Source organism: Macrosteles quadrilineatus, unplaced genomic scaffold, assembly GCF_028750875.1.
Source record: "Macrosteles quadrilineatus isolate MER2022 unplaced genomic scaffold, UCM_ALF_1.0 Scaffold_1__1_contigs__length_201487025, whole genome shotgun sequence".
NCBI lineage: Eukaryota > Metazoa > Arthropoda > Insecta > Hemiptera > Cicadellidae > Macrosteles > Macrosteles quadrilineatus.
Window position 1 is genome coordinate 163,210,013 of NW_026542594.1, and position 25,970 is coordinate 163,235,982.

General features: G+C 35.0%; 1 protein-coding gene across 1 annotated transcript in view; it reads right to left on the reverse strand.

Moving 5' to 3' along the window:
* LOC129002145 (uncharacterized) overlaps positions 1-25,970 on the reverse strand; it is an 85,544-nt gene that overhangs the window by 34,534 nt on the left and 25,040 nt on the right. Inside the window, exons 8-14 of the mRNA XM_054429746.1 lie at positions 25,031-25,260; positions 23,224-23,369; positions 20,503-20,712; positions 18,781-18,978; positions 17,178-17,319; positions 16,131-16,244; positions 7,026-7,043 (exon numbers count right to left, since the gene is read on the reverse strand). Of these exons, the coding sequence (XP_054285721.1) occupies positions 7,026-7,043; positions 16,131-16,244; positions 17,178-17,319; positions 18,781-18,978; positions 20,503-20,712; positions 23,224-23,369; positions 25,031-25,260 (1,058 nt within the window). The remainder of the gene's footprint in view (positions 1-7,025; positions 7,044-16,130; positions 16,245-17,177; positions 17,320-18,780; positions 18,979-20,502; positions 20,713-23,223; positions 23,370-25,030; positions 25,261-25,970) is intronic.

Genomic DNA, 25,970 nt, shown 5'->3' on the forward strand with positions numbered 1-25,970 from the left:
GTGTTTTCAATTCAAATAGATAATAAACTTTTAGTGTTTTCAATTCAATGGGTTAGTCGTATTTATTAATGCATTGTTTGTAGGTCAGTTATCGTTCATATGGTTATATTAACCGGGCGCATGTATCAGTCCAAGTAGAGTGGGCCAACAACTGAAAAACTCGTATAATTGGCCTACTAGTCGCAATCTACGCGTCGACCTGCTGATTACGGTGGAATAACTGCAGTAGCAGTAGGTCTTCATAATGATAGTTTGTTACTGTCTGAATTGCGTCTTCCACACAAAAGTTTTAGCAGGGAGAGCCTGTGTAACTATTCTCTCCACACCATAACGTTTTAAACTGCCTTATCACATTGCTCAATGTTTGAAAGGTTGGTGTGAAAGCATTGACTTTAAAACACTAGTCAATGCTAATACTGTACACCGATCACACGCCATTGTATGTTTACCCGTAAACAAGTTATTTTTACCAGTTAGTACTATTTATCATACTAGTATTATAAATGTGTAAGTTTGTGTGTTTGGGGTTCAATCACGTATTAACTACTGGTCGGATTGGGCTGAAATTTGGTATGATTATAGCTCACATTCCCGATTAACATACAGGCTATTCTTATCTAAAAAATCCTTTCGGAAAATTATAACATGCCAATGCATGTCAATGTTGAATGACCGATACAATCTGATGTCTTATGTTTTACAGGAAAAATTTGTTGAACACCTTTTGCTATGAATAGATATACCTAAAATTCTCCCGTCTCAACAAAAACTCTTCAATACAGTTTCAAACGCGAAGACAAAGATAGGACTGAATGAAAACAATGGCTTGCGTAAGGATTACTGGAGACTACAGAAAAGTATGCACTAAGACATAACACAGGCGTAACTAGTGATTACGAAATAAGAAAGCGATGCGGGGAATGCGATGTAAACACGATCAAACGCTAAATGATTACGTAGCGCAATGAGCGAACCACTGAACGTTAATTAGGATGAGAACGAAAGTGAGAAATCATCGGGAGAAACCGGGCGGTAAGTAAAAGCGGGTGGTTCTGAGTCCCTGCTGTAAGGCGGGGACACACTTGTCATACACTCTTCCGATCCTACTCCGATCCGATTTTCGGGATTCCAGAAGGATCGGTGCGGGATCGGAGGGGTGAACACACATGTCATACACGATTCCGACCCATCTCAGATTTCCTCCACCGGTCGATCAACACTTGCCAGTCTGATTTGTAAACTATTACGTGCAGAAGGTGGTTCAAAAACTTTGGACTTAGGGATTCAGTCATGATGGCGGTTTGTCTAGATGAAGAGGAAGAAAGTCAGACATCTCTGAACCCCCATCTTATATATTAAGCACATTGGGTTTTCTCTCTCGAGTTCGATTGGCTCTTCTACCCGTCCGATTTTCATGATCGTGGTCTCAAATTGAAGGTATGCACGCACAGATTTCACATCAAGCATCGGCATATATTTATCTTGAACCATTATTCTTAAAACTTAAGAATAAAGGTGATTTTTAAGAAACAACCCATCCTGCATCCGACAAACGAATAGACTGCAGTGTCGGTGCGTGATCGGAGTCAAAATCGGAGTAGGATCGGAGTATGGCGTGACGCGTGTCGGAGAGGTGTAAACAACCGCGTTCAAAGTTAAGTACCATTCCCCTCTCCGACAGTCGTACCACAGTATGATCGGAGTCGGATCGGAAGGGTGTATGACAAGTGTGTCCTCGCCTGTAGGTGCAGGACACAGGGTCTCAGGACCAAGGAATAATCCTGATCCTGGCAACCGACCAACTAAACCAATCAGCCACTGAGCGACATGCATTACACCTTCAGCACGCATCCACCATTATGGTTTTATGTCTTCTTGGAAGAGACAGCCTCTCTTTGACAACACGCTAACACGCACAGACACAGGCACACTTCAATAGCAATATTTGCAGTCAGCACGCACTTAGTTAAACGTTATCAGATTCTTCTCAAATCCCAACGAAACTAAAATAATTCGTGCTTTATATGCAATAATAATAGCAAATTATGACCCATGACGATCCTTAATTAAAAATGGGTTTCTTTTCTTAATAAGTCCAGTGATAAAAGTATCGATAGCATCCCGGTTAGAATATTACGCCCATTCAATGAAGGTTTAGTAAATTAGTTGGATATTAATATTTTGTATAAATACTAAAAAGGCCTTGGTCAAACGGCCCAACACAAAATTTGTGAGGTTATGAGAGCAAACTAAATTTCTTCCGCATTTTCAAACCAACATCCACGTTGGCATTTTTCACCAACGATCAGTCTTTTTCCTAATTACCGAACACTGTAGCTTAAATAAAGGGCAATTCCGGGTTTAGGTTGATAAGCTATAGACTCATATGATTTGAGGATGACGTTTTCCGTTTGCCTGTGTCTATTCAATGAATGCAAACCTTTGAAAGTATTAATTGGATGATTGCAATGGTAATGGTTGGTGGAGGTGGAATCATTATACGATGTTGATCACGGAAGATTGAAAAGATTGAAGCTATATTTTTGTCACATGTGGGTAGATATTCATGTTAGCCCCTCACGGCTACCACAACCACAGCAATGATCGACGGCGCGGCTCGGGACAACCGGGTCACATTGGATTGGTCTCAGCGTCTGTCTGTCTGTCTGCACACCGACTCTCTCTAAACTATTTTTTATTCATTCACGATCAGATTTCAGCAACAAAAGATTACCCCCGTTTCCAGCGATCACAGGAACAGGGAGAAAGGCATTGGTCGACGATTCAGGTTTAAGAGGCGTGGGCAGATGAGGTTACAGAGTGCATCCGTTGGTGCATCCTAACTGGATAGGTACTTTTACGTTGTCCCACCTCTAGTTCTAGCCCGAAACTGTTTTACACATTACTTCAGGCTAGTCCTAGAGGGTCGCGGAATTATCACTTGGATAAAATCCATTGGTGATTGGCGGGATTTGAACCCAGGACCTCGAGCTCTGAAGCCAAAGGGTTGTTAATATTATAACCAATTGTGTAGGACGTTGCAAATAAGGTGAAATGTAGTTATTTTTGAAACTACAATCAATTTGGTTTAAATAATCACTGAGTTTTGGCAATGGCAGAGGTTTAGGCGGAAACGGTTTTGAATTTATCTAACCATTACTTAGCAAGATGAATCTGTATCTGGCTTATATATATTTATAAATATTTATCTTGTAACTTGAATCTCATGTATTATTGACTGTAAAAATGGTGTTTACCGTATAAATAAATAAATGTAAAGAAATTGAAATTTTCACGAACTACGATAAAATATACTCGTTTAAAACTGTATTTTCATTGCATTTTTTGTAGGTATAAAAATGTAGGGTAAAAAAATACATTTCTTTCCAAAAATAAATGAGAAGAAAGTATAATTTTTTTTTAATTCCACTTAATTTGACACTGTTTCTTTAAATGTAAATTTCAGGGAGCAGGTAGATAATAAAAATACCTTATATCTTGCATGTTTATTGCCAAGCCCACGAAATGCAATTTTAATCAGCGATATCTTGTCGGTCTTGAATTTTAATTGCAAGACATTATAAAGTTATCTCTCAACACTGAGTGTAGGAGTTTTGCCAACGGGTATCAGGTAGAAAGGGTCCCCATCCATGAATTCCACATACTGCGGAGTTTTGCCAACGGTTGCGGGTTGCGCGAGAGGGGGAGGAGGAGAGAGAGAGATTACACGTGACCGTGAGGGTGGCTTCCGCTAGGGGTGGACAAACCAGGCAGGATGCTGACTGTGTTCAAAGTAATGGAGTTATGCACTTCTGACTGTGAAAGGATATGTATTGAATTTTTAACCTAACCTAACCTAATCTAACCTAACCTAACCCACTGCGACAAGCGCATAACTGCCAAGCGTAGACAACCCTGACAATCGCTCTCCTTCCCTCCGTCACACTCTTTCTCCCACCACCACCGTTGGCAAATCTCCGCACCAAGAGGTGGCCGAAGGCATCCCCCCCATCTACCTGACACCCGTTGGCAAAACTCCGGTTCCCCTCAACACTTTATACAAAGGAATTTTAGCAATTTTGATACCCTTAACTATTCCTGTAAAACCTATTACGATTACGCAATATACAAATCTGCTTGCTTGTATTTAAATCATGGACAGATTTGCAGAAGTGTAATCAGTTGCTAAAAAATGTATATTTTATATTTCTTTAGGGTTGTAATTGTTTACAATAAAATCAAAACTAGTTAAAAAAATTAGTCAATAAAGCCACTTGTTATGGTTAAATTTAAAATTCTGTATATTTCATCCCCAATGGAGCTAATATCTGCAACCTCAAATGTAGGTAAAGAATAACAGTCTATAGCTAGGCTTATAGTAACATTACTCACACAACTTTCCTAAAGTTTAAATAAACAACATGAATATAGTGAACGATGGGATGCAAAGGGAAGTATAATGTGAAATAATTTAATAACTGAGAGACAAAACCAGTGAGTTGTAATTATAATAAATGATCATTCTGCATCTGTGGTGGGTAAATAGCTGCAGCTGAGTTGCTTCTGCAAATCCCCAGACACACACAGGTTATTACAGTCTATGTGGTGGTTGCCTAACACAAGTTTAATGTCTGAATTGCACACTGTCACTGTTTTGCATTGAACATTTTTTTATGTAAGGACTGTCCTATAATTTTGGTTAAATATTTGTCGTGAGGTATTGCTTATAATTATATGAGGTATTGTAAATCTTGTCACCTATGAGATTTTAGAGGTATCATCATTATGAAAGGGAAAAATAGTAGACAGTGAACTTAGTGTTTTGATCCAGGATAAAGATGAGTTTTTGATTATGCTTTATTGTCTTTCACATATTATTATTGTGAACATCTTTCCCTCAGGAAACAGGGACACATCAAATAAAACTTTACAAGAACCCACTCCTACACAAAGGATTTATTGGATTTAAGTCTTCAGAATGTGAACTGTGCCTCATTCCCTGTAAACCTTGGGATAAATGATATTTTACTTTCTTCCCCTATACGTTACTATAAAATGGAGAAAGTATTAACATACCGGTAACTAATTGTGTTTGTAAACTTTTTGTTGAGTTTTTCTTGTAACTATGGGTTTTGGGACCCCTGAACCCAAAATAGTAGTGTTTGCAGTGATCAGGATATTTGTTTTATAGGTAGAATTTGTTTTTCTATACACATTTCATGTAGTTGTTTCAGTATATATGTGTGTAAATGTTTACAGAGATACAGACAGAACCTGTAGTCCGATTTTACTGAAATGTGGTATATGGGTACTAATCCATAAAACCTCCAGTGGTTTTTTTTTAATTTTTTTTGTAATCTTTCATGGTAATTTTCCAATAAAATTTTACAAAATAGCCAGAAAGATTTAGATTAAAATTAAGTAAGTTATGGCCATTTGAACTCTAAATAAAATGGTACAACCTCCAATTCTCTAAAAATATAGTTAAAAAGTTATTGCGATTTTTGTAATTTTCACCATAAAATATCATAGTTTTACTCCTAACACACCCATTAGAAGGAGAAGGGCTGTTGACAAGCTAATGGGAGAAAGTATGAGTAGTTTGCTGATGCTTTTATTTTACTACATTTTTTCTTGTACGGTTCTAAATTACTCGTAATATCTACTGATTATTTTGAATATGTATGTAAACACACATAACCACAACCTTTGACTTTGAATGATGCTAGCAGACTAATCATACCATGGCAAAAGTTGAAGCCCGATTTGTTCCTGTTTGTACTGTATAATGTTTAAAATGCACTAAACTTATCTCGACTAAATATTTCTTATTTACTTTAAAGTGAAATTCTGTTCACATTCTTTATTGTTCGGTTACCTGAAGAAACCCGTAATTATATTTGTTTATTATTGAAATTGTTGAAAAAAAAAAAAATAACTAGAAACAAAACATTCAACACTAAAACATCCTCTATACAAAAAAATTTAAAATTGTCATAATGATAATAAGACTGTATGGGAGTATTTTAAATCTATGATGTAGCTTAATGGAACATTTTTGACATATTTATACCAAAGTGTGTTTCTTAGTATTGAAGTCTAAGAGAAGCTCTGAAGTCATATAAGAAAACTGTCATCTTAAAGGTGCATCTTTTGTACTTAAGATATTATCTGATCAAAATTAGTATTAAGTCAAGTTTTCTAATAGTTCCTGACTAAGTGTTTCCCATTATTGTGAGATCTAGTTGTTCAAAATTAGCGCAGAATATAAAATTATGTTAAATGAGTGAATCGCTCAACTCCTATTGCTCTTATTTGTACCATGAAGAATTTAATGCTGTGTTTAGTAGTAAATATCCCATTGTGGAGTTCATCATCGACAGAAACACATGTTGCAGTGTGTAGTCTACAACTACACAAGATGACTACAAATGAGCATGTCAGCCACTTGCCATGCCACACCAGGTTATCTATCGGGTTATCAAAATGTAAAACACAAACTCAGTGCTTATTAGACTTCAAGTCACCATCATCGCATGAGTTAAAAATAAATTTGGTGGGCCAGAAAACTATGGTGAATCATGTTAAGCCCCTATAAAAATATTTATACATACACATTTTAGCTCTCAATTAGGCACTGTACTAAATTCAATCTTTTACATGTGGTTGTCAGGACCACCATACCCAAAAAAGGCCCCATTTTGAAGGTGTAAAAGACTATTCAATATAGCACAGCTTTGATACAGCCTACACTGTACAACTCTATTGGTTGAATCAATTTGTTTAACAAATATGTTTCCATATAAATCAATCTTAGTGATATACATGATGAGATTGTCAATGATGATATCAATTGGATTTGATTCCATAAATGGTAATACACATGTTAGATTGTTTTTAAATATGTTAAAAGCATGAAGTCTTATCAAAAAGTCACCTCCATTCTAATAAATTATGCAGGAAAACCCTTTTTTATTAAAGCCTGAACTAAGTAAGTTTACCACGCTAAGCTAAATTTAACTTACCAGGTTCCTTCGAGCACGCTTGAAAAGAAAGAGATATTTTTATTCAAACTGTCAAAATTGAAAACTCCTTACTGTATAAAGCACCAGTTAAAACTATTTTAATGATTAATACAGTACCGGGTACATTATTTTGTTTACACCTACCTACAATTTGTAGTAGATATTTATATAGAAACTATTTTATGAAGTCTCGCTCAAAGGATGTACAGGTATATTTAAAAAATACCTTCAAATAGGTATTACACCTACATATAATATCTTAAACTTAACAAGTCCATCATAAAGTTGAGTTTACATTTCTCTGTTCAACAGCTAGTGAAAGTGTTGCTAATGTATACATTTTTTTCTTTGCTGTTTGACAGGTATAACTTAAACATCAATATACATATATATATATATATATATATATATAAAAAATAAAAAAATAAAAAAAAACTATAAGAGATACAACGATACAACTCCAAATTGGTAGCAAAAAAAAAAAAAAAATATATATATATATAACTTTACTGGACGAAATATTATGGAAACAGATTATAAAATCAACAACCAAGAGGGGAAAACCAGTAGGCAAGTGGTCGAAGACCTTGGACACCAATAAAGACGTAGGCCTATATCCATGGCAACCAGTTAATCAACAAAGAACAACCCAACAACCTACACACAAATATGTTCACATATAGACTCACCCATTTGATATATTGTCCACAGGTATTTCCTTCATTGTTACACATAAGTCTATCACTTCTTAACACTTGATCAAGAAATAAGACCACGGCAACAATGGGATATAAACACAGCTGAGCACAATAGTGAACTGACAAGACAACTGATGCGATCAGCTGGGAATGCAGTGCTCAGTGCTACCAACCTAACAGGCACGATATTCCCGCGGTAGTGGAGAGGGAGAACCAGCTTTCCATTGTTTGGTGTTTGGTTCCAACAAAAATGCCAATAATTGTCTTTTCATCTTAAAACTTTATGAAGTAAAAGTACAGTAAATTTATAAAAAAACTATCTAGTAACAACAAGTTGACCTACTAAAATATTGAATCAACTCCCATTACTTATGCCATGGAGATTATATTTGCATACAGTGTCTAAGATACATTTTCATTTATGAAGAGTAAAACTATTTTGGAAAAAGATGTTTTCAACTCTAAATTAAAATTATGGGCCTTCAAACAAATATGTCAGCTTGAGTTGATAATTTTGTAGAAACTGTACCAATTAACTTGGTTTAAATGTTCAGGCCGCAGTTAATGGTTATTGGGTCACTCATTTTAAATATTTACTGCTTTATCAATTAAGTCGGAAAATTATTACTTCACGCTAACAAAATTCTCTTATTTAGGTAAAGGCGGATAAAAACGTGTTAAATTTGATTGGACATAGTATACACCCATAGACAAGTAATATATGAAATGATACCAAACAAAATAAAAATTGTAGTTTGTAAAAAAAATAAATAATAAATAATTGCGGTTCCCAAATCTTAACAAGGGATCTCAAGAAAACCTAACTAGCTCACTGTTATAATGTAAAAATGGTAATTGGTGGGGATAACAGCGTGTGAAAATGGACAATTACTAAACCAGTGTGCGTACCTTGCTAAATTGGTCTGTGGAAAAGCTTTCTCACTCACTAATTAACTCTATAATCATTACTATTATCAACCATTTACATTTTTGTCTAACAAGGAGAATGCGAACTGGACAATTTAGTCACATGATATACCAAGATTTATTTTTTAGGGTATAAGTAATACTATTTAATATTTTTCATAATTTTTGGTTTTTGACTATTTAATTAAAGTATTTTACTGTGTAACTAGTGTAATAGCTAAGTAATATTTAGTTTCAACTAGGAAATTGTACTCTCTTCTTCATAATTACTTATTATTTTTTGAGGTACTTTATACATAATTATTTTTCTTCTAGTTTTTAAAGCTATTTTGTCATGAATTTCAGATGCATGGAGGCTACTTTTTCCAATACAGTTTGGTTCATATTCATATTTTTTTTTTATACATTAAAGTTGTGCTTCCACTGAACAACAAATAATTTAGTTTTTACAATTTCTCTTAGACCAGTGCTAGCTCAGAACAAACAAATTCTCTCGAAACTTGGCTTTTTCCAACAAATGTCCAACACTTCATACACCATGTATGGTCATCATAATCCTACAAGGGATGTTCGGAAAGTAGCCACCATTTGGCCACTATGGAGGGAGTAGTGAGTGTAGCACGGATATTCTTGTACAAACCTCAGATCAGTCCGCAGAAGTTGATTGAGAATGATTGGTTCCTTCATTTAAAAAAGGATAACCACAAAACCTAACAAGGCCATATGAGGTGAATGATGAACTCATAAAAAGTTCATGAATAATGATATTTTCTCATTACAGAGCACTAGAGACAGAAAGGTTAGGCTACAGGAAGATACCTGAATCAATAATGGCGAATGAGAAATGATGAATGGTAGCATTTGATGTATGTCATCGATTTCCTCACTGTTTATTTTAAAAATTACTGCAGAGGATTGTATTGTAACCGATCATGAATCCTGGATGAAGTAAGATAATCCTGAAACTAACAGTACAAACTAAGAAACTAATCAGTATAGGATAAGAGACTTGTACAACATAATCTGTATAAGCAGCCTAGGTGGACAAATTTTGCAAGGAAATATAAATCATATGACAACTTTGTTTTAGAATGCTAAAGGCGTTTTGCTTATTAAGTTCATGGAGTGGGGGACAATCATCAACAAGAAGGTATATTGCGAAACTTTAACCCATTGACGACGACTTATGAGTTGACATGTTGAAGTTTTAAGAGTATCCACAGAAAAGTAAGGTACAGAGGGTACTCGCTTATGCTTTCAGCTCTAGAATGTTGTGCCAGAAATATACTTATGACAAACAAGGAAGAGTGTGAACAACGGGCACTGTGCGGAAATTCTAATCACACGGAGCACAGGGTCTTCATCCACTGTGAGCGTTGCATTAAATATGATATTGAAGGGGGGGGGGGTTGAACATTGCCCTAGACACCAGTAGCCTCAGGGCCGGTTTAACCCATACGCGAACTACGCGGTCGCATATGGCGCCACAAAAAAGTGGCGCCAACGGGACACAATTATTTTTTCATAATACAAAATTGGAAACATCTTTACTGACAAGTGAACAACTTAATTTTTTTTTCGCTCAGAGTTTATCCAAAGCACCACACTAAAGGCATTTATTCTGTTTGTACCAACAGCACTTGGAAAATAAGTATACTTGTAAAGCACTTCAACTCAAGGACTCAAGGCATTGATTTGCAGTTTCGATTTTTAGTGAGCTGACGCTCGGCAGCGTACAGCGTACAGCGCGGTGCCTGTGGGTTTCATTTCAACTTTGGGTTTTGCTAAAGTGTAGGCCTATATCCCACTTATCCACAAGAATTTTTCAACCATCACATCTCCAATTTATTCTGTTTATTTATTCTGCAATTTAGTAAAAGTGTAAAAATGTTAAATTTTGTGCATAATAAACAGTAGGTAGTTGAAAAACTTCTTTAATTGCAAGTATTCTTCCAACCTAAACTTATAAAAAGTTCTTCCCAAAAAAATTCACAAATAGGGTTAAGTTATGCTCAAGGGGGGGGGGGGGGTTCTAGGTGGTGCTGATTCAGGTGTTCGCTTAACTCTGAAAAATTCCTAGAACCGGCCCTGAGTAGCCTACAAGTGCTAGACACATCTTAAGTGTACCATTGAGTGTTTCCTCTGTTGGAGTAGCTTATTAGAATACAGTCACTTTCACTTCTCATTTTGTAGTATTACATGAGGATATTGACTAATATGTTTTTCGTTTGCAAGGATATGTGAAAATGAAATACACACTTCAAATATAATTGTTTTACTAATACAATCACAATAACTGTATAAATGGCATCAACTTTGTGCTTGTTTGTTATGGACAAGAACTAACATTATACTAGTTTTGATTTAGTCTAACAATTAAATAAATCACAGCATACAAGAGAGGGGATAGTAATTATACCAATTACAAATTGTAAAATGGAGGAAATATATGGACATAATAATACTTGTGAACCTAATACAGTACGACAGGCATTTATCAAAGAGTCCCTAAAAATCATTACTTTATGTATACAACTAAGTTAGAAAAGAATAACTAATTGTTAAGTACCCTGATAAAAACACTTATCATTACAATACCACTATTGGAATGAAAGAAAACACTTCAATAATACTAACCACTGTCAACCGTGGTAACTTTCTGGTAACATGACAGGTTTGTATTAAAATGTCTCGATACAAAATATGAGAGAAGTTCTCACATTCTCCCTAGAACTGCCGGTCAGTTATTTTATGGCCAATCCTAATTTTATATTCAGGCTCAAAATGAACAGATTGACATACAAGCAATAAGAATAGATGGAAAGTTAAAGATGTTGGCTATCCTGATAACTTTCCCACAGTATTTTTTTGTAGAGTTGGCATAATTACAATTCTTATTTTGTTTGTCAGCTTATGAGCCATTTTATAAGAAAAAAAAAAAAACTTTCATGGCAAGTTTACAACATAAAATATTTATTTCCAAAGAGCAGATGGGATGTCCTACAAACTGCATTTAATGAAGCTGATATATAATTGATTGTGTATTTTTATATGACCCATACAAATGTCTATAGTATGACATATTTCTTAACGGCATGTAAATAAAGAGGTCATCAATTATGGTTAGGTTTTGTTACCATACCAATAATATAGTAATCCTTTCTGTTTCTTTCTGAAAAAATAGGCCCCAATACAGTAACTACAACTGCCTGCCTGGTAAATTATATATATATATATATATATATATATATTTTTTTTTAAATTACTATGCAAACTGCAACGAAGTAACATGCCATTTTGGAAATCTAACCAGCAGTTTCAGGGTTAATATCCACAGTCTAATACATCCTGAACTGTTTCCAATTTGTATTGTGTATTTCAAAGTGCACTTAATCAGCCTTCCTTATCTTTGTTTGATTTTAAAAGTGAAAACAGTTTACTTGCCAAGAAAGCGGAATTTTAAAAACTATGCAACCTACTCCACTATTTTACTCGATTTTATATATTTTATCTCAACTAACGGTCACAATCACAATGGAATGTATGTTACATTTAAATGACATAAGAGGAAAGACTGTAATATAGCTTTTATTACCAGGATTAAAATTAAACTTAGAAATGCTTGCTGGTACAACAAAGCAAAGCTTAAATTAAAATGGTTTTATTTCTCTTATCAGAACAAATGTAAATAATTAAATACTTAAGATAACCTGAACTTATTCTAAAACAATTCTACATAATTAAACCATATTTTTCTTGCTACTAACAATATTATGATTTAAATGAAATGAATTAAAAAATTACAATAAATAAAATTAAATAAAAATGCAATATTTTTATAAACTAAAATACTGAGCACAAGGGAAATATTTAATAGGTCTATGTAACTAAATATTAAAAAGGCTTTTTGAAAACAAAAAACCTCAATAAACAAATAAACAGTATAACTGGCAGTTAAAAAAAGGATTATTTGATTTTCATTAGTTTCTAAGATTAGTAAAAAAATTGTTAAACCATTATCTTTCTTTGAAAAATGTTTAGCTGGTAACTATGAAACTCATTTAATTATTGATAAAAGAATAACCTTATCAAGAACCCTAAAGGCCATAAACCTAATGTTTACTGATTTGGTTTTAGGGTAACTTTAATTGACTAGATTAAACATATTTTACATTTTTATTTTATACTACTAAATATTATAAATTGGTAATCATTCAGCTTGGTAAAAAAATCATACAATAAATAATGCAGTATAACTCCAATAACCCAAAACGATTGTTAACATATCACATCCCTACAGTCAACAATCTTGATAGTTGGATTTTTACCGAAATTTTTGGTATTTGATAGAAAATATTTTGTATCAAGCCGAGCTGTGACTATGGTAATCACAGAACGTTTGTGCGATCGAAAAAGTTCACACTTTTGCTATGATCGAGGAGGACGATGATGATGTTTCTGTGACTGCAGTAGATCATGTTGATGTCAACAAGACCATGGAATATGTTCTAGATTTTGCAGTGATCACGGAAGACAATTAATTAACAGCTGTGTCTAAGGAATATGTCGGCCTTAGTCACTAACAAGACTACAAGATCACGCCACTCATCCTACACTCATCTCCATTCATATTTGGCTTAAAATACCTACCTTTGTATGGTTGCCATTTCAAAGTAAAAGATTAAAGTAAGCGGTTGCTGTAACCGCGTGAGATGATGACAAAGTCTAAACAACCATGGGAGATGTTCAGGACTTTGCTTCAATCACGGGAGATCATGATGATGTCAACAATACCATGGCAGATGTTCTAGATTTTGCCATGATCACGGAAGATAATAAATATATTTTTCTGATGGCGGGAGAAAATGATGAAAAACTATTTTTATTACTGCATTTTGAGATTATAAAAATTCTTTCTGTGTGAGAGATTTGGATAGTCAGCAATTCAGTCAGATGGAGTTAACATATACAGTTTGGATGATTGGAGTTATATTGTAGCTCATTTCAATTTATTTTTTATGCTATGAGACCAACTTAATGAGAAAGATTCCCCAAAATTGGCAGGCTCTTTGATCTTACATTTTTGGAACCTAGAAAGTAGCCATGCCTGATAACAGAAACAAAAAGGAAGAGTTTTAAGAAAACTATGACAAATAGTAAGAGCTAATTTCCCCATAATTTTTTTCCTAAGGTAGAGGAAAAAGTGCCAAATACGATCCAGTGTAGTCAGACATTTAAGATCATGTTGGGTATACTTTTATGTATAATTTTAATGTTCTAAAATCAAAATCCCATAATATTAATTAAGCAGTAGAACATTTATCTAAACAAGTGTAAAAAGGGATATTGCTTAGGCTTTGCACCTATTTTTATCTCTCTGAAATACAAAGACAGCAAAAATAAAGCACCACTTGAAAGTTCAATACTAACCTTATGATATGCTGTTTTAATAAAAATACTAAATAATAACTATTTTATCATGAATATAAATTGAACATATTACAAAGAAAAGTAAACACAAAGCACATACAGAGATATCTTTGGTTGATAATGATACTTTGATATAACAACACTAGTGGAAAACATAAATATTGTTAAAGAAACCCATACTCTATTACATAATGAATATGGTACAAACCACATTTTATTGCATCTTCCCCAGAAGATATATGTTAAAATTACTAAACCTTTCACTGTATGTTTTAGGTTTTAGTATGGTTTGATATATTTTTTGTTTTATTTAATGCTAATGGATCTGTTTATGAACAGTTTTTAAATAAAGAATAATTTGTATAAAACATAAACAAAATTTTAAAGACAAAACCAAACTTGTATCAAATAATAATTTAAACATACTGTAGTTCAATTTTATTAAAGTTAAATAATTTACTTACCTATGTTTAAAATACAACATAATAGCAAAATGTGTTATAAATCAGTTTAATGTGTAATTTAAATACACAAAAATATATAAACTTAACAAACCTCTCTGATACAAAATGGCACACTAGTTTCTAGCACCTTTAACATTACAATCTATGTATCTTAACTGATAAGGATGACTTATCTCGAATGATGAAACAGTGAAGTAAGAATGTTTGTGTGAAAGTACGAAACGTAAAAAAGTGTTAGGTGGGAACCTCTTCAGTGCCTCTGCCGTCCCGCTCTACACAACCAAAATAAAAAATTATTAAAACAATACTACTTTTAAGGGGTTTAACTTAAAAACTAGCATTAAAAGAGTGTTACTTTATAAATTACTTTATAACTAGATCATCAAATAGCTGACCTTTTGCCCTGATGAAAGGAAAAATGGAATAGGCTTAACTGTCCAAAATCTATCAGATACTAAAAAATCAAACAAAAAGTCTAAACCAAATAAAAATACAATATTTTATACTGTATTATTAATTATTTAGATTTGATCTGTGCAGATTTCTGATACGAATGAATTAATTGCCAAATTAATAAAATCTTTCAAGTATCAATCCAACAAAACCATGAACTAGTAATACCAATACCCCTTAGTAATTGGTCATTAGATAGATAGTTTCATAATTTTAAAATGTTTTAGAATAATAATAAGGATTAGAATGAGGAAATGAGTTAAACAAGCAGGTTAAAAACGTGTTAGATTGTTAACTCCAATCATTTAAGATTGAGAGATTGAAAAGCAAATTATAGATGTACCATTATCAACCAACACAGAAGGAAACATTTATTTATATAACGAGCAATAAACATTTGGATAAAAAAATTATATTATAACTATGCTGCCAGTTGTTTGAAGAGTTTTCTTCTTCTATCTTCTATAACATGACGAAACAAACCAACTAGACGCCAACTTATTTTTGTCAGTGTAAAATTGAGGATAGAAAATCTCTAAAGATAAAAAGTGCTTTAACAAAAGTTCCATCACCTTTATTAATTGATATTTAAACTAGTCTAAACTATTTATACTTTAGAGAGGACATGTGTGGTTGTTAATTGACTTTACTCAGAATAAAAACTCTATAACAGCAAAATATTGATTTAGATGAAGAGAACATCAACCCCTAATGTTTTCGGCGATAGAGATTCGTTCTAAGTAAATATTGTCTCACCAACTTTGGAATTTATTGATTCTGTACGCACAGTATCTACAATGGATGGATTTTATTGACTTATCAATCACATATTTCAATAAACAGTATTAACAGTATAACAGTATTCAAAGCTGAACCTTAGCCATTTTACTACAAGTTTGTGAGTTTTGTTTTAAGGAATTTTAAAACTGTTTCAATGAATAGGTTAAGGTTTGTTCAGTACTTTATACAAATGAAGGGGACATTAGGTCCCCCAAAACCCTCCCTGAAAAGACAAATAAGACAATTATAATTATTTAAAGAATAAAGAAATAATCTTCTTTATGATTGTTTTTTGAGAGTGTACCACACATGTCTCCTCCACTAGGTAGCCTAAGGTCTCCAATGGTACTTACTCAGGCCTGTTGGATAGCATGGAGAGCTCCTGAACTGCTAAATCAAAGTCTTCATCCACCTCCCCCTCGCCCTCCACATCCGACAACGGAGCATCCACACTGCTCGTGTCCAGTCTGTAAAGGTATCTAAGCAATAGTATTATAATTGTGTTAGTAAAAGAAAAACTGCAAACACCAGAAATTAAAATAGTAAATTATAGAAAATTAAAATTTAAACTAAAATTAAAACAAAAAAGTAATTTGTATCACATAGGAAACAAAGGATAGTAGTGGTTTGGTTGTGAACAACAAGATAAATTGAGTTCCTTGAACTTGAAATAAAATTGGGTAGTTACTCTGTTCGCTCTCCTCAATTAAGCAGATTCTCAAACTGAGATATTTTAAACTCTATTGTATTTAGTATTATTATAAAGTCCCACATTATAGAAAAAATCACCACTGTTTATCTAGAAGTTTTTTGTATATTGGTCAGGGGAATACCTTAATAGTTTCTGTTAACTAGTTTTGCACACACAATAAAATGAACTTTGAAATGTATCAACAAATTTTTGAGTTAACTTCTGTTGGCTCAAACTGATTTAGATTGCAAAAGGATTTGGTTACAAAGTCTCTGAACAATAGAAGAAGGCTAACAAAATAAATATTTTAAATATTTGATTTCCCAAAAAATATATAAAATATAAATTGATAAATTAAAAAAAAATATAAATTTATAAGAAACGTAAATAATAAAGCAAGTTAACTACATTTAAAATTTTAATTGAACATCAAAACATTCAAAAGACTATAGTAGGTTCAAAAAATTTTTAGCAGTTTAAGGGGAAGCAATTCCATTCCCTCCACTTCACCCTAACTATGAAACAACAGCTGACAGCTGATCAGCTGATACATGCATTTAGCTCAAACAAGTGGTAAGAGGAAACCTTCCTCTTAAACCGCCTACATTTTGTGAACAGACTACAGCAGTCAACCCATTATGAACCAGATGTCAAGATGCTTAATGACCAGATTCGATTCACTAATTTTTAAGCAGAATAACGAACTAACCTGTGATCCTCCTCAACAGCACTGATGTCATAGTCCATGATGAGATCATCAGATGCAATGCTCTCGCAAGGAGACAGAGTACCAACAGAGCTGTGGCGGCCAGAGTTGCAATCTATTGTCAGGTTGGCTATTGCTGCACTCACTGGAACAATCACAGGATGACTAATGTTAGTGGACAAGTAGCATAATTATTCATGGTTTAATCTAAGATATTTTTAAGATGGCTGTTTCTATCTGTGTAGCTATTTGTTCTGGTTGAAAGCAAAAATTAATGAAATTTAAAAAGAGCAGAGATTGACAGATGTTGCCACCATCACACAAAACAATTTCAATGTTGGAGTTTATTGCAAATTATGGTCATGGATGTTGGTGCATTAGACATGGATTATTGCGGATATTACTAAGATCACAAAGGATGATAAGAATGTTGCTGTAATTGCAGAGTAACCAACAAATGTTGCATCAATTCCATTCGCAATTTAGGTATCTTGGACTGTAGGCTGTGAGGCTGTTGTACACTAGTACTAGGCCAGGCTGGTCACAGATCTACTACTGATATTTGTGTACTACTCACAAGGTTTGAGAGGTCTAGGAGAGGGAGCATCAGCCACCAGGGTGTTTCCTGAACTGTTCGCTGTCATGTCGTTGTACACTAGGCCTGGCTATGGTCAGAGGTCTACTACTGATATTTGTGTACTACTCACAAGGTTTGAGAGGTCTAGGAGAGGGAGCATCAGCCACCAGAGTGTTTCCTGAACTGTTGGCTGTCATGTTGTTGTACACTAGGCCAGGCTATGTCACAGGTCTACTACTCATATTTGTGTAGTACTCATGAGGTTTGAGAGGTCTAGGAGAGGGAGCATCCGCCACCAGGGTGTTTCCTGAACTGTTGGCTGTCATGTTGTTGTACACTAGGCCTGGTTGGTCACAGATCTACTACCTACTGATATTTGTGTAGTACTCATGAGGTTTGAGAGGTCTTGGAGAGGGAGCATCAGCCACCAGAGTGTTTCCTGAACTGTTGGCTGTCATGTTGTTGTACACTAGGCCTGGTTGGTCACATATCAACTACTGATATTTGTGTAGTACTCACGAAATTGAGAGGTCTAGGAGAAGGAGCATCAGCCACCAGGGTGTTTCCTGAACTGTTGGCTGTCATGTTGTTGTACACTAGGCCTGGCTGGTCACAGATCTAGTACTGATATTTGTGTAGTACTCACGAGGTTTGAGAGGTCTAGGAGAGAGAGCATCAGCCACCAGGGTGTTTCCTGAACTGTTGGCTGTCATGTTGTTGTACACTAGGCCAGGCTGGTCACAGATCTACTACTGATATTTGTGTAGTACTCACAAGGTTTGAGAGGTCTAGGAGAAGGCGCATCAGCCACCAGGGTGTTTCCTGAACTGTTGGCTGTCATGTTGTTGTACACTAGGCCAGGCTGGTCACAGGTCTAGTACTGATATTTGTGTAGTACTCACGAGGTTTGAGAGGTCTAGGAGAGGGAGCATCAGCCACCAGGGTGTTTCCTGAACTGTTGTTGTCATGTTGTTGTACACTAGGCCTGGCTGGCCACAGATCTACTACTGATATTTGTGTAGTACTCACGAGGTTTGAGAGGTCTAGGAGAGGGAGCATCAGCCACCAGGGTGTTTCCTGAACTGTTGGCTGTCATATTGTTGTACACTAGGCCAGGCTGGTCACAGATCTCATCATCAATGAAGTCTCTGTCCCGGATGTCAGATGAGAGACTCAGAGAGTTAGAGGTATGAGTTGGTGTACCAGGAGTGCCGGGGCTGTCATCATCTATAGAACAATTAAATCAAGCTTCTGTTAATGATAAGTACTAAGCCGACAGATTATGTATTTAGTAAAGAAATTATGCTAACATTGTTTTTGATGGGGATAATGTAATTTATTAAGTATAGTTAAACCAATGGCAATAGACTACTGTAATATTTTGTGATAATTGTTTGAACATTGTTATGCAATTTATATATGAATTAAATGTTAATTTATGACAAGTTTATGTGATCACGGCCAAATCTTGAATATTTCCCATAGTCCTCCCAACATTATCATTGTCTCGCACGGTCATGGAAACTTGTCCTTGTCATTATTTCCCGCGTTCGTGGCAAAATCTTTAACATCTTCTGCAGTCTTGTAGAAATGAACATCATCTCCCCTTGGTCAGGAAAAAACATTATCTTTTTCCTCGACTGTAGTAAAATCTTGAATATCTATTGGTCTGGTAGATATAATCTTCGTTTCCCCGTCACTGAAAATCATTATCGTCTGCAATCGCAGTCACAGCGAAGTGAAAATTTTCTATCACAAACTCTACTAACAAAAATTGGCTTGACTCGGTATATTTTCTGTAAAATACACAAATTCCGGTAAAACCCAACAATTCAAATTTTCAATCATCCAAATGTGGCATGGTTCCAATTTATTCGGATAGCAGAGATTCTACTGTATCATCTTGATACAATTCAGTTTATGTGTGCTTCATTTTGAAAACACAATTGTAAAAAGGGTTTGATTTTTACAAACATTAAGTCAAACTTGACTGGCAGGCTATTCAACCTTACAGCAATCAGTAACTTTAATTTTGATAATGTTATATAGCACATAAAAAAAAATATTCTTATCGCTAAATAAAGGTAATTATTTACAAAATAAGTTTCAGAATTAATCATGATGATCAGGCGAATGTAAGCAAATACAAGCATGCACAAACATTACATGAAAAAACAAACTGTACATAAAGGAAATAAAGCAAGCAAAGAAAATATACACCAACCTTGTCAATGTCAATATTTTGGTGATGACAAGGTATAAAAACTAATAATAGACAAACTAAAAATAATGAAAGAAGTGAATTAGATAGCATTGGGTAATAAAAATAATATAGCTGATAAAAATAATGATTACCGAAGGTTACGATTAAGATTAGCAGATTTAGTATTCAACATTGATGTATTAAATGACTTTAATTATTTAAATAAGATTTTTCACAAAATATTGAACACAGAACAAAATATAGCAAACTATAAGTGTATATGAAAGAACGCAACCAACTGTGATTCTTTATTAAAATTATTCTTCCTTCAATAGGACTGTATATTGTTAAGAAGTGTACAAAAAGTAACATATTATACTTCAAAATGATGATTTAGTCTACATTGCCATCTCAGAATTAAAAATAATAATGTGAATTTAGAGTAACTATTTTAAATTAGTTTAGGAAGGTGAAATAAAAACTTGAAACTATAATAATATAAATTACAAAAAAAGAGAAAGAAGCAAGAGCACCCAATCCACTCTTACTCTTTTTCTCTTGCTGCTCTTGCGGTGGAGATTCATTAGGACTAGTGACATTTGACGTGCTTGTCAGACTGAGACTGTTCTGGAAGTCCGGGAGTTCAGGATAGCATTCGTCTTCCAACATGGCCGACGAGGACATGGCAGCGAGCGCGGCAAACGAGTGGTCCTCGATAGAGAGCAGCACCGAGCGCAGCGGTGGCGTCATCTCGGGGCCTGTAAGCGGGCGGTTAGGTGCATAAGCGACACAAGCAGGCACACACACAATGCTGGTTAGTATATACACATACACACACAGAGACAGTTTTGGTTAGAATGGTAAGCGTAAACTGTTGACACAGATGTATGGATTAGTTGGTGAAGGAAGCTTCACACTGGTCAACAAAAGCATATTTCATCGTCGCAAGAAGAAGGTTACAATGATGTGGTATTTTACAAGCTATTACATGTTTTGCTAACAGTTGTGTAGGCGACATTCAGTAAATCTAGTCTGTATGATACTTATGTAGCAACAGATTGTGAAATAAATTACAAATCAAGTTTAGGAGATATGATTTCCAAGAGGGAAGTGGATGAAAATGGTTATCATAGTAGAAAATTGAACTATTTTATTTCCTACAACCTCACTCGCGTATACTAAAAACTGAGAATACCTTTTTTATTGAGGAGAAAAAAAAATTAAAAGAATGTTTATAGCAATTCATCATCTCTTTAAATCCGGGTGGTGTCAGCAATTGCATGTATTATTGTGATAAAGTAAGGACAAAAAACCGTTGCTTTAAATTTAGCATAATACTGGTTCAAGAGTAGAACAGTAGCCCTATTCTCCTTCCCTAATATTAGTTTACTGCTCCCTTCGCTGTTTCACTGAAGAATTAAGTTGAATGATAAGAAATTTTGTTTATCTTACTAAGATAATAACGAATTTAACAGCACATCTTAGCACTGCACCAAACTTAATAAAGATGAAATTAAAGACAATAACTTTCAAATTTCGACTGAAAAACACTTCAATTGGATGAATAAAACTCAGTCCAAAATCAAAAAAGTATCCAATTTAGCTTCTTATACAATTACATATTTACTATGTTTGACAGAACGCATGAAAGAAAAAATAAGTAATAGTTGGTGTCCTTACTCTCAGGTAATTTTAAAGTGAACAAAACTAAGTAAAATTCAAACATAAAAAACATTATTGTCAAAAATATATTTTCAAAACAATAAGTACATTTTCACAGCTCTATATTATTTACAATTTACTGACATTAAACCCATTACTCACAGATGAATCATGTTACCGTATCCTCACAGACAGACAGGCGTCAGGCTACATGGCTACAACAGACTGACTCCCCCCTCCTCCCTTCCATGTATATACTGCTTACTGATCAATAGCCCCATGCCTGACTCATTCATTCACAACCCCTGTTACTGCATCCCCTAGCCTTGCCCTAGACATGCAAACCCACGCTGTCACCGTAACTTTGGGAAAACAATTTGCAATTACAAGTTCAATTGGTTGGTGTTTCAAGAAAAATAACTTTTGCGTAAAGGTTAACACAGAATGAAGTAAACACTAATTAGTGCACAACACTACGAGTGTGTTTATTGAATTACAGCACAGGGCAAATTTGTATTTGAGTAAAAGAGTAATATTTATTCCTTATTTAAATAAGATTGGTAAAACGAGTACTTAGGTTTGCTGCTACAGAGAAGGTAAAAAAGTGTTTTTTTAGTTAAATGTTAACAGTTTAGTATGAAATTACAAATTTTTCAAAATTTTACCAAATATGTTGATAAACAAGCAAACTACGACAGTTTACTTATTCTTCATAAGAATAATATAGATTTTTTTATTTAAATCTTTTTTTTAATTTCCTCTGTAACCATTGAGGGAATTGCAACGCTTCAACATAGTATTTTATTTTTCAAGCACTACAAAATGGATTAGAAAGAAATTGCACAGTTTATTTTTTTTAAATGGTTTTAGGTTTAAAAACGGGAAAACCCAATTTTTAACCCATAAAACCCCTCATAAGCCCCAGTTCCCATTGTCTGTTCATGTTGGTTTGAGATCACGTTTGAATAAACACAAGTTTACACACTTTTACCAAATTTTATCAAAATTGGATAATGGTGGAACTCTGGTGTAACGTACGGTGTTTCTGGCCTCTAGGGGCCAAAATAAAAAATTGGTCCCGGGGTCCAGGTCTTATCATGAGACATACGGTAATAGGTTTGGTTTAAATACTAAACTGTTTTGAAAGAATCAGATGAGAGTTCAGGTGAATCAGACAACGACAGAAGCAAACAGAAAATATCCCACTTGCTGAAGCTGTCACATGAAAGGCAGCCGCAACAACAGCGTAAACTTTGTTTCTGTGATGTTGTTGTGATTTTACCTCCAACGATGAATCTACTTATCATAATCCGGACCGGACGTCCACCACATTAGTCCGGATGAGCAAGAGTCTACTGTACCTAGGTTTAAATATGCAGATTCAAGATTTACAATTCCGAGCATTTGAAACCCCAATTTCATTAGAAACAACCTATAAACTTTTCATCGCAATCAAACCAAAAACATGAGATCTGAGACATGTAATGATTACTATGTAATGATTACTATTAGTGAATCCTACTTCACTAGTTTAGATGATGGATCACCAGGTTAATGAACATACAAGACACACAATGCACATAATATTGTTAGCAGCATATTCTTACCAGGGTCAGACTCCTGTCCACTGTTGGTTAGATCTTCCTCTCCTACCATCGCCTCCCCGTGGCCCCACAGGTCATCTACCTCCCCTGCTGGCTCATCTCCCGCCCCCACCACACCCTTCTCATCCTTCTCACTCAGCACTCGATCTCTGAAACATAAACAAGATGTCAACCTCTCCTACTATCAAGATTTAGTGATTGAAAAATTAACGTTTTTGCTGCGATTGCGGAGGGTGACAATGATTTTTAGTGACCACAGGAGATGATGATGATAGCTACAAGATCAAGGAAGATTTTCAAGATTTTGCCCCGATTTCAAAAGAAAAAAAAAGGATGATGTTTCTGTGCCCACAAAAGATTATGATTATCTATACAGGTAGTTCCAGCTAAGTTGGCATTTGACCGATCGATAGAAATTCTCTACTTACATATGTCAAAAACATTTTCTGCAGTCAAGCGGGTAGCATCAACTGTCCTCGTGGCCCGCGTGAAGGTGCTGGAATGGATGAAAACACGGAACGCTTTTAATTATGACTACTTTAGTTAAAAGTTAGTATGTCGAACACTTTCACTTTTATAATATTTCCGCAACACAAATTATTAATAAAATTAATCTTACCTATTTTTTAACTACAAACAAAATGCTTTACACTAAAAAAAGAAACATGTGATGCTAGCAAAGCTAACGACTTTCTAATAAAGCAGAGTGTTTAGGTATTCCCCTGGGTTTTCATAACAATACCACACCGTATTAGTCATCTCCTCTCGTTATTAGTTTAGTATGATGTTATCATCGTTTGGAGGCGCCAACCCCGTGAGTCCGCAGCGGAATGCTTGCAGAAAGATCTTTGCCTAGCTTCCACCCACCCCCCGCCTAAACTGCCACGCAGTGGTGCGCCAGGCCCAAGTGCCAACTTAGCTGTAACTACCTGAACTTGACTGCGGAAGATATTCAGCATTCTGCATAATCACAGAAGTTGTATTGTTGTGTTGTGATTTACTGAATGATGTTTGAGTGACTGCGAGATACGATGATGACCCGATTGCAGGAGATGTTCAGGACTTTACCGCCATCATGCCTTCTGCCTTCTTTGATAATGATTCTTATTACTATAGTTATAGGGTTTAACGATTCTTTCTGTAAGCGATTTGGATAATCGGTAATTCAGATCGGTGAATTACTGGTTAGTGAGTCGGTGGGTAGTGTCGCAGACTTCAGGCCCAAGGCAGCGATGTCGTTGGTTCGAATCCTGGTCACTGCCGAAAACATTTTATCAAACAGATCACCTTTGTACTGTACCGGCTCACTCCTTGCTTTACTGTATACGATCCACACACAGTTCTGTAGTCTATGTGGACGGGCAAATGCAAGGTTAAAAGAGGCCGCCAACCTCTTAAAAAAAAGATAGTTGGAGTTTGGATGATTTGAGTTCTAAAGTACAATTCTTTAAAATATTTCTTAGTACTGTGCATCCTCTCTTAAATAACACTCACCGAACTTTGCCTAAATCAGGTAGCCATGGTCAGTTAAAACAGAAAACATGTATAGTACTTAAAAGTCAGTGATTTTTCAGTTTTATTTTGCTGTGTGTTATTTTAACTTATCTAATAATAGAGTTCCAGGGAGTTGACAGCACACACAAAGTTTAAAGTTCGATTAGTAAAATATTTTGTGCTTACATTTTACCCCTAATATTAAGGCTTTATCCAATTACTTGTGCTGTCAACTGTTTGTGCCGTCAACTGCCTAGCCTGGAGCTCTGGAGTTTTGTAACATTTTTTTTAAACCTCCAGATCCTTTAGTTCTAACCTGTGCAGCTTCTCCTCCCCGCTCTCTTCGTCTATACCCTCGTCATCCTCCGAGCTGCCACTCTCCCTGCTGCTCAGTCTGTCGTAGCGAGGCATGAGTCTCTTGGACATCGGCAGCGGTGGCAGCTCCAGAGGCAGGATCTCCGTTACTTCTATTGAGCCTTGCATGTCACGCAGCTCAAACTTCTTCTCATTTCCGTTCGGGAAGATCATCTCCATTGGACGGGATTTCTGCAAGAATAAGAAAACTTTTAATTCTAAAAATATGTTGTAAAGCCCCGAACATATTACCATAATAAGCAAACATTTTTATCAGTTTAATTTTCTAATCAACTTTAGTAGATCATATTTCTACCACATAGAAGTTCTAAAGACATGACGTCCGGTAATCTAAAGACAATGAACTGTTGAAGTTTAAGGAACATGGACAAGCCTGTGATAGTGCAGACAGCCGGTTACGCACCAGCAAAGTTTGGCTGATCAACCCTACACACTACTCGTACAATTGTGCTACCGATTTGGTTGATTCTGTATAGGGTTTAGTTCAACATCTTTCATCAATGTGTGTCTCTCTCATAATTAAATGCTATATTTAATTAAAAATCACAGATTCATTAGTCCATTTTGATGATGGATACATCAAAATGAGCTTTACCTATCCTCTCAGCCACAATATTCGCTGCATGTGTTCTAGGGATGAGCATCGATAGCCGATGTTTTTGACATCGATAGGTTACCAATGTTTTTGGCCAACTATCGAATGTTCGATGTTTTTTTTCTGTAACTGAATAGTTTTCGTCACAGAAAATTTAAATGTTGTTCTTAACAGGAAATAGAGTTATTGTATTTATTCTATTAAGGCTGATGAAAAATCTACTCCAAATATATCGTGAAATGGACTAGATTTAGACGAGAATAGAGTGAGAGTGTGATATTTACAT